Here is a 10,400-nt window from a genome sequence, read left to right on the forward strand (position 1 = left end):
ATCAAGCTACGCTTTACAAATGCACTACTGTTAAGTAACCTACATTTTATAAGAACAAGAAAGTAATTTTCCATGGCCAGAAAATATAGCTTTCTTCGAATTATAAGAAAGAGATAATTTTGTTGAGAAGTTGATGGAATTAATTTTACGACCAGTTTGCGGGACAAACAACTGTTTAATTAATATATTAATTTCCCCTAAAATTACTCTGATTAATTGATCTGAAAGAGGGACATTTTGGTATATTAATGATTGAATTATAATTCATTGTAATTGAACATTGATGTATACGAATAAGTCTAAATTTCAGCTTCAATAATTTATTAATATTGTAAGAACATAGATGAATCAACCCGATTCATAATTTTGATTCCCTATAATCATTTGAGCTATAAGTCATATTCGTTACACCATTCTCCTCTGACCTCTAGCATCAACAAGGCATTTTCGCCCACAGGACTGCCGCATACTGGATGTTTTTCCCTTTTCACACCATTCTTTGTAAACCCTATAAATGGTTGTGCGTGAAAATCCCAGTAACTGAGCAGATTGTGAAATACTCAGACCGGCCCGTCTGGCACCAACAACCATGCCACGCTCAAAATTGCTTAAATCACCTTTCTTTCCCATTCTGACATTCAGTTTGGAGTTCAGGAGATTGTCTTGACCAGGACCACACCCCTAAATGCATTGAAGCAACTGCCTTGTGATTGGTTGATTAAATAATTGCATTAATGAGAAATTGAACAGGTGTTCCTAATAATCCTTTAGGTGAGTGTAAGTGCATAGGGTGCTTCTCAATACTTCAAATTGATGACTCCTATAAACAATATTTATAATTAAATTATTAATTTTCTCTTTATTCATTAAATTGCATTATATCTACATCAAAGGCATGGCAGTCATTGTCATTCCAGTTCAAGTTGTATTATAATTGGTAAAACCTGAAAGCCAAAGAAAGAAAACATTGACATTATAACATTAAAACATTATTTTCTTTAGACAATATTGTCACGTTTTGAGTTTGCTTGTTCACGTTTAGAGTTTGTTTTTGATCTGTTCTGTTCATGTTTGAGTTTCTCTGTTAATCTTCTAGTCTGTATATTAGTTCAGTTCACCTCAGTTCTCTCCCTGTTTGGTTCTATGGCTACTTATTAAGTCAGTTCTTTTTCATTAATTAGTCTCATTAGTTACTCTTGTTTGGTGTGTATTTAAGCCCTGGGTTTCTTTCAGTTCTCTGTCTGTCCTCACCATTACATATGTTGGTTGTTCATTCCTGTTCCAGATATTCTCCAGTGTTTTGTAAAGTTTTGAGTTTGTTTAATAAGTTTAATAAAAAGAAGCTGCTACATCAAGATCCTGACAATTTTCCTTTGTGCTGAAACCAGTGACCGTGACAAATATACAATATCACTCAATATTACACAATGCCTATTATTAAATACTACTACTGCTACACATTTGCTGGTGGCAATGCCATAAATGAGTCCTGTCTCGACCTTCCCTGCTCTGCCTTCTCTTATAAAATAAAAATTGTATCATAGTAAAATATACATATAGTTGCCAACAAAAGTATTCTATAGCGTAAAACATGATGAAGATTAGTGGACAAGCTGTCTCTTCATTAAATGTAGTAGGAAGGATGAGCTACTTCCTCACAAAAGCGATTTATTCAGCATAGTGAAGCCAATGACATCCATTAAAAAAAACGGCCTCTTGTCTCCTTCCCTGCTTACCACAGCGTTAGCTAATGTTGCACTTTTTTTCGGCTAAGGTTGCAAGCTTGACTTCAAGTGGCTTTGTTTAGGAGTCTCCACAAATGAGCTGATGACCTGAATCAGCTGTGTTTGATTAAGGAGGCACGCAGAATGTGCAGTGTTGGGGGGGCTCCAGGAATGTGGTTGGGAACCCCTGTCCTTTACAGAAGTCTTTCTTGAAGAAAAACCTGATGCACATATAAATTCTCCTCCCCCATCACATCTGACACAATAATTCTTATTTATGTTTTACCTTTGCAGTTTAAATAAACCATACTGTACATCTCCCATTTTTCAACATGGCATCTTGCTTCATTATTATTTATTATGACTATCTTAACCTAAAACAACATAAGGGCTGATCCCTTGAGCTTAGCTGATGATGCTTTGAAGTGACCCTTGAGTGATCAAGAATATTCCAATATAAAATAAGATTTCCTTTAATGGAAAGTTTCCCAGCAGCTTTGGTCTGGTTTCACACTCAGTTTGATTCTATCGAACCCTGGTGCGTTTGCGTGCATCCTACGTCATCATCACAAACGTGCGCGGCGCATGATAGAAAACAGAACGCGGGTCAATATACTGTGATTTTTTAAATTAATTTTATGCTATTATGCGCAGCTGAGTGAACAACATAGGTTTACTGTGTGTGTGTTGCATAAGGTGGCTTTCTGCTGCTTGCAAACGGACTCTTTTGAGGAGACAGTGGATTTCCATTAATTTCTTGCCCTGATTATGAGCGAATACACTGCAGACTCACTATCCAAGATAATTCATCAACACTATCATCCCTTACATGTGTTTTATTTAACTAAATACATCATAATCAGCTAAAACGCATGATGCCAGTGTGCACCCGAGTCCGTGTTGCTCTCACATTCACGCGAACCGCGGCACAGTTTGAGGTCCGCATGATAGTGTTCACATTAGTGATTTTTCATGCGAATCGTGCCCCGTTCCGAACTAAACTGCCAGTGTGAAAATAAGGTATGTGGTAAATATTACAATGAAATTTGGATGTTTTGCTGATATGCTATGAAAAAAGGGAGAAGAATGAGTTTTGGGCGTAAGTGAACTCGGGCTAATTGTGTCAAAAGCTAGTGCCACTTGTCATACTTTCCACACCACTGCTCCATTTATCAGCGGGATTTCTTTTGTTATTTTACTAAAGCACCTCTGCTCTAGGGTCTGCTTAATAAAACTGAAAATATCAGTTTGGATAGATCAAGGTTTAAAGGTCTTACCAGACCTCCACAGATATAGCCCTTATGACCTAAAGTAGCACTGGCATGTGAGGCCCGGGGTTCTGGAGTCTGGCCCTGCAAGAAGTGGATCCAGACAGCAGGAAAACAAGAAAATGTATACTGTCATCTATCAATTTTTGTGGCTGAGACAAAAGGGGGAAAAATTAATTTGCAATATCCAATTTTTCTTAGTCTATCCTTGCTCTTTTACCTGGGTTTGTGGTTCAGTCCATGTGGCTGACTCAGGTTCAAACATATGAACTTCATTATTCCAACCCCAAAACAGGAAAAATTCTGATCCGATTGTTGCCTTTAAAGAGACGTATAGATAAAGTCCAGTTCTTCTGTAAAATAACTGTAGCTGTAAATTTATAAGATCTTTCTGCTTACCCAGGATGCTTCATCAACCATAAAGCTCTTGGAGTTGTTGACCTCTCGGACTGTTTTGCACCCGTATCCACCGAAGTAGATGAGCCTATGAATGACACCAGATGTTTTAAAACTGACACATCATAACACCTGCTTCTAGGGCTGTGCGATTAATCGTAATTGATTTTCGATTTTGATTTTGGAAAAACGATTATGAAAACAAGATAATCGGCGTGAAGCGATTATTGTGCCGCTGCCGCATTCTGTCCCGCGCACCTTCCTTTCCTTCACAGCAGTGCACTTTCGTTCCTCCCTAAAAGCCCAAACTTGACATCCATAAACACAGTGTTATTAAAAGCGTATCAAGCCGTGAAAAAGATACTGTTATCTAGGCGGCCTCCTGTGCGCTCCTGTCCGAGACGGGGCATCAGATATGCGCCTGAACGGTCAAATAGTCTACACACAAATATTTTGAAATGCTGTTTAGGTAATGATCCTCGTAAACACTTTTAGTTATGTCTTAAGTGAATGTAAACACTGAGAAGGAGTGTGTGTAACAGTATATTGGGTCTGTGCAGCTCTTAAAATGTCAGCAGTCTAATAAATCTGCTGCAGTCATTATTCTTAATCAAACAACAAAAGACTAAGATAAAATCATTCACTGCCTCTTGAATGAATAAACTGTAGTTTTAATAAGGATTAGTCTATATTTAATGTATACAGCAGTGTTATTTTACATTTGATAATTTAAAAATCTTTTTTAGGCTATCATTTATCTGAATACCACTGTTAGTACATCTTCCTGAAAAACCTAAAGCACTATTTATTTAATTAGTATTTTTGTTCTGTTGTATTTTTTGACGTTTTTTTGTTTGTAATTTATTTTGTTTGATCTTATTGTATTGCTGACTGTTTACTTTTCTTCTGTAACTATTTTGAGGACTTTTACTTACATTAATTAATCTAGTCTGTGATTAGTTTTTGCTGAATTATTGATCACTTTGAAATTTCACTGACATTTAAAATGACTCATATCATAAAATAAACAAATATAAAATAAAACACTTTGATCATATCACCCACCTATAATCGTGATTTCAATACTGAGCAAAATAATCGTGATTATGATTTTTGCCATAATTGAGCAGCCCTACCAACTTCCTATTATATTACAATTATATAGCATTGTTTTCCCCTTACTGTATATGGCCCCATTGGACTGGCAACCCAGTTTGGTGTTGCAATTGTTGCAAAAAATCTGAGGAGGAAATTATGCAACTTATGTGTTTTATACACTGAACAGCCACAACATTAAAGACACTGACAGGTGAAGTGAATAACATTGATTATATCATACAACATTTTGCAATATATTGAATATATTATATCAATAGCACCTGCCAAGGGGTGGGGTATATTAAATTAAGCAGCAAGCGAACAGTCAGCTCTTAAATTCCATGTGTTGGCGGTAAGAAAAATGAGAAAACAAAAAGATCTGAGTGAATTTTACAAGGGCCAAATAGTGATGGCCAAATGACTGGGTCAGAGCATCTTAAAAAATGCAAGTCTTGTGGGGTTATCCTGTTATGCAGTGTTCAAAAGTGGTGCAAGAGAACCGATTAACCAACATTAGCATGAGCACACAAAGTTCACTGATGCTCGTGGTGAGCGACGGCTAGTCCAACACACCGACAGAGGTCCGAGCATTCATGTGGATGTTACTTTGACACGTACCACCTACATATCATGCTAAATCCACTTTTTTACCCCTTAAATGCATTTTGTTGTATATTTGGAGTGTTTAGAAGTACAGAAAAGTTGAAATTAGTCTCTTCAGGTGCTTCGTTGATATCTTTATATTCTGTTTTGGTCATATTTTGCAACCTGTTCCGATTTTTCTATTCTCTGTTATGTTTTTTGAACAATTACATCACAGTATTTGCAGCGGAACTGCCAAATAAGGACATCGACTCCCGGCCCAACACTTCGAGCAATCCGCCATTTTTATTTCTCGCTGTGATTTTGTAGTCTAAGCTCGAGGATGCAGAAGTTACGAGAGAGTAAGTCAAAATGTTCGGTTGTTGGATGTAGTAACCCACACACTTTATTACACCGTCTCCCAGCATCAGAACCTCTTCGAAGTGCCTGGTTGAGTTTTATTTTTAACGGAAATGTACCCATAAAATCATTTTTGTGTGCCGCGAACGCGAAGCACTTCAAGGATAACTACTTCAGCAACAACAGGGTTTATCTAGCGGCACAGAAACTTTTGGACATCCAAGATTTGTGTCAACACAGAAAACATTTCATCATTGGATAGTTCTTTCGTTTTATTAAAATGTTGTTCTATGTCAGCTTAATACCCGGAACACTTTTCAGAAAAGATAAGGCAACTTATTTAGCACAATTCACACGGTAATTCAGGAAAAAAAGATCTCTGAATGCTCCACATGAAAGTTTGGTCTTCCGACCTTTTACCACCGTGTCGATTTATTTTGATTACTATGTGCGAGGGAGCGAGAGCAAGACAGCGCTTAGTTTGGAGAAGGTGAAGTCTTGTTTACATTTTCGCCTGGCTGCGACCGGGTCTCTCTCTCTGCTCGTTCTTTCAGTTAAACATGCGCCCTGTCACAAGCGCGGCAGTTCATCTACATTACTCACCGATCAAATAAGACTTAAATGGCCGAACGGGGTGGAGTTGAACCGAGTGTCACCTCTGCAACCTGGAGAGGGGGCGGGGTATGAAGTGTCTCATTTGCTTTTAAAAAGACCGCACCAAAACGAGTTGCTCTCAGACGCACATCAGAAAAGGGGTAGAAAAGGGGCCTGTGGAGCTATAATAATGAGGAATTCAGACCCAAGAATTGCAGTTCCGCTTTATATAGACCACAAATGTATGATTTATATGTAAAAAGGAACGATTTAAAAGCATGATATGTCTCCTTTAAATATTGTTCCACATACCCACATACCCTTCATGGCAACGGTGTTCTGTGATGGCAGTGGCCTCTTTCAGCAGGATAATGCATCCTGCCACAATGCAAAAATGGTTCAGGAATAGTTTGAGGAACATGACAAAGAGTTCAAATTCCCTAGATCTTGAGCATCTATGGGATGTGCTGGATCAACAAATCAGATCCATGGAAGCCCCACCTTGCAACTTGTAGGATTTAAAGTATCGGCTGCTAATGTCTTGCCAGATACCACAGGACACATTCAGAGGTCTTGTGGATTCCATGCCTTGATGCATCAAAGCTGTTTTGGCAGCACAATGGGAGATCAACACGATATTAGGCAGGTAATGTTGTGGCTGATCGTTGTATCTGTATAGCCAGTGCAGTGTGCTTGCTTTTCCTTACCTGTTTCTGTAGACCCAGCAGGAATGTCTAACCCTAGGAGAGGGTATAGTTCCCACTGTGTTTGTCACTTTTCCCCAGCTGTATTCCTCATCCGACAGATCAACAAAATACATCTGTCATAACATATAACCAGCAATAAAGTCTTAAATAGAAGCATTGAGAATTTAATTATCTGCAGAAGCATGACCAGAAGCTTAAAAACAGAAGCCCATAAACCTGTTTTTCACGTTTTCCTAAATCTTCTGCATGGTAGTTGCATTTTAGGTGAATGTGTTTCAAAAGATGACATGTTAGAGGTGGAAAAGGCAGAATAAAGGTTTTGTATTGAGGGAAGAGTAATGATAATAATGACTTTGTTCTTTCTGTATGTCAGTGGCAGACAAGGAAGAAAAACATTCTCCAAATTTTTTGGGGGAGGTGGAGTTTCTCTTCAACCGAGGCTTCAGTCATGTTCATTTAAGAGTAATAAACTATGAATAATTTTATATCTGATTTCCTACAGCATGCACTGAACAAAAACTATGGATATCTACATTTGCAAAACAGAGTCTCGGTCAAATGTGCAGAGTTTGTTCCCATAACACTGAGGAAAATATCGTTAAAAGGGAACACATCCAGGAACACATCCTGGACAAACCCTTTAATCTGCCTTTGAGTGTGTACTTGGAGATTTAGTTGTATTATAATATTATCAATCCTAAAGCATCTCACCAGGTTGGTGTAGTCATTGTTATCACATCCCCCAAAAATGTAAAGAATGCCCTGAAGATATGCGCCACACGTCTGCAAAAGAACAGGAGGAACCTCTCCGCCCACATGCCTCCGAGACCTGCCGCACACATACACGGAATTAAAACTCTGGAGAAAATGTTGTTGTATGGGGTTGGCAACGGTAGTCACAAGTGAGAAACTCTGGAACTATATGCTTCCTCATTATACTGAACAACTGCAGTTTGAATGCAATAAAGAAGAGATAGACTACTTATTGCTAGCGATGTCAGCTATTCAGGAAAAGCAATTTCTTGGCTAAAAAATAAGACCAGTCCATTCTAAACAACAACAACAACACCAAAAAAAAAAAAGCATCTCACCAAACTCCATTCTCCATATCATATAGCCAGATCTCATTACTGGGAAGAAAGGTTTCTTGTCCGTCCACACACTAAAAAAAATACATACATACATACACCATCATTTTACATTTGATGTCCCCCCCCCCCCTCTGTAATCCAGACAAGGGAAAAACAAAGTTATCTAATCCCAAACAGACAAACTCAAGTTTAATTTACACTAGTTCTAGCCTACTCATTTTATGTGTTTAAGTGGATGGAAACGCTATCTAATATTCGAAATGTAATATTTGCCTATAGACCTTACCTGGCAACCCCCCCAGACGAATAGCTTGTGTCCCTCCAGGACGGAGATGTGGTCGCTTCTAGGTGGAACCGTTGAACGCTGCGCTGTGACAGCCGCTGGTTCTTTTGTACTCCCCATTGCTGAAATGTTTAACTGCTGCAGTCTAGCACCAGAGTGAACATACAGCTTCCGTGCTTACTCTGGCTGTAGGACTGAGTATGCAAGCAGGTAACAGCATACAAATACTGTGTTAAATTTGGGGGCTGGAATCTAAATCTCACTTGAGAGTGACAGAGGTGTTTAAAAAAATACAGGTGGCAATTTTGATTCATTCCAGTGACTCGAATCTTTGGAATCCATTCATCAAAGGATTTGTTCACTTACCATTATAGAGACAGATCACATTTAGGCCACGCCCACACCGGGGGAATCCAATCCAACTGTCTCCATTGACTTTGCATTGCGAGAAGCTGCCTCCTTGACATTTCTGACTTATAACAAAAAACAAAACAATGTCTAAAAGCTGATATGTGACAAGGTGTACAGCAAATAAGCTAAAAAAAACAGAAATAAGTTTTTATAAGCTGTCGACCACCAAAAACAAGAGTTTAAGGACACAAAAGTGGATACAGGCACTTGAGACAGAGCGCAACGTGTCATATTACTCTGAGAACTAATTTACGCCCACTGGAGGGGAACGTAATCGGCGACAGGAAAGCTTAGCTTACAGAAATATAATATATAAAACTGATATGTTGATATTTGACTTACAGGGACAAAATGTTTACTGCACACGTAACAGTTAGTGTATTTTTAGTGCATACTAAGTGTCAGGATCCCACAATTTACCCATTTGTTCTAGCCTGTATCCACTTTTTTGGGGTCGACAGCTTATAAAAACATATTTCTGTTTTTTTTTTAGCTTGTTTGCTGTACACCTTGTCACATAGCAGCTTTTAGACATTGTTTTGTTTCTCATTATAAGTCAGAAATGACAAGGAGGCAGCTTCTCGTGATGCAAAGTCAGTGGAGACGGTTGGATTGTTTTCCCCCAGGTGGGCGTGGCTTTCAGATTATGACGTGTGTCACCCTGTCTCTATATGCACTCTTTCAGCAGGTTATGTGGGTTGTGATAAGTTAATTTTTGTATGTAATTTGTATGTAAGTCCATTGAACCACTCACTCTTTAAAATACACAACCGAAATGTCTTATAAATATGGAAAGCCAAGAGGGCCAAAAACACATGAATTTTAACACGTCAACAATGCGTATTTAACGTCAAATACGTGTTGTTAAATACGTGACAAATATGCGTTAAATACACGTAAAATATGCGTGAAATACACGTAAAATACGTGTGAAATATACGTTAAAAATCAGTTTGAACGGGTCAGTGTCATTGGCTGCTGAAGACTTGGGTCTAACCATTTCTGTGAGCTTAGGGGGGTGTACTGTTCATAGACTAGGCTACCACCATTTAACATACTATAGATCAGCTTATGCAGCCTATTTGTTTGTCCTTTTTTGTCTTATTTTGTATAGTCTATATAAGTAATATATTTCAATTGCTCTGTCTGGACATGTTCTTAAGAATATCTCAAAAACGAGCTAGGGGTGTCCCCGACTATGGATTTTCATAGTTGAAGCAGAATCGTCAAGTCTCGCCTATAGTGAACTAATAGTCGAATCATGTGTATGGGGGTGGGGCTGGGGGCTGGGGGCGGGGCTTTAACATTTCAAAGTGGCGATAGTACAGAAAATCACACAAAGATATAGAAGAAAATGTATAAAAACATTTTGGATCAATAAAACTAAGAAATAACATAAATAACTCCAGAAAGGCCACACTGCAGACAGGATTTGCATTTCACATGCAAATCAAATTAAATCGGCTAAATTACCTGTGCGAGCAGGCTCTAAGTACAGCACAACATCGATGCACCGAAAAAATAAACAATTAATTTACAAAATTAAATTAGAACAGAATATACCTTTCTAATGAATAAAAATACAAAACGAAATAAATCAGAATCAAGTCACAAGATGAGGAGAAAATGTGTGCAAAATGTCTAAAGTGCAGGGGAACGTATATTCAAAACACAAGTCACAAATAGTTAGATTAGATAACCCTGACAGATCAATAAATAAAATAATAATAAAGAAATTATTAAAATAATGATAGTAGCCAGAATTTTCAACTTTATAAATGCTAAACTCAATAAATGCTAAACTGGAGTGGCAGTCTTTTTAGCTAAAAATGTTCACAGCATCCAAAAATCAAATTAGAACCGGCTGAAAGGTTTTGAAATCACTT

The 10,400-nt window shown here is 38.0% G+C and overlaps 1 protein-coding gene across 1 annotated transcript in view; it reads right to left on the reverse strand.

Annotated features, from left to right (window-relative positions):
• LOC308706355 (kelch domain-containing protein 1-like) overlaps window positions 1-8,223 on the reverse strand; it is a gene marked incomplete at both ends in the record, with an annotated part of 51,857 nt that extends 43,634 nt beyond the window's left edge. The window contains 7 exons of the mRNA XM_081391949.1: window positions 3,002-3,076; window positions 3,213-3,311; window positions 3,392-3,476; window positions 6,730-6,842; window positions 7,441-7,558; window positions 7,821-7,891; window positions 8,107-8,223. Coding sequence (XP_081248075.1) covers window positions 3,002-3,076; window positions 3,213-3,311; window positions 3,392-3,476; window positions 6,730-6,842; window positions 7,441-7,558; window positions 7,821-7,891; window positions 8,107-8,223 — 678 coding nt within the window. The remainder of the gene's footprint in view (window positions 1-3,001; window positions 3,077-3,212; window positions 3,312-3,391; window positions 3,477-6,729; window positions 6,843-7,440; window positions 7,559-7,820; window positions 7,892-8,106) is intronic.
• Window positions 8,224-10,400: the final 2,177 nt, after the last annotated feature.

The sequence above is a fragment of the Scardinius erythrophthalmus genome, assembly GCF_964197995.2.
Source record: "Scardinius erythrophthalmus genome assembly, chromosome: 18".
In the NCBI taxonomy this organism is placed as follows: domain Eukaryota; kingdom Metazoa; phylum Chordata; class Actinopteri; order Cypriniformes; family Leuciscidae; genus Scardinius; species Scardinius erythrophthalmus.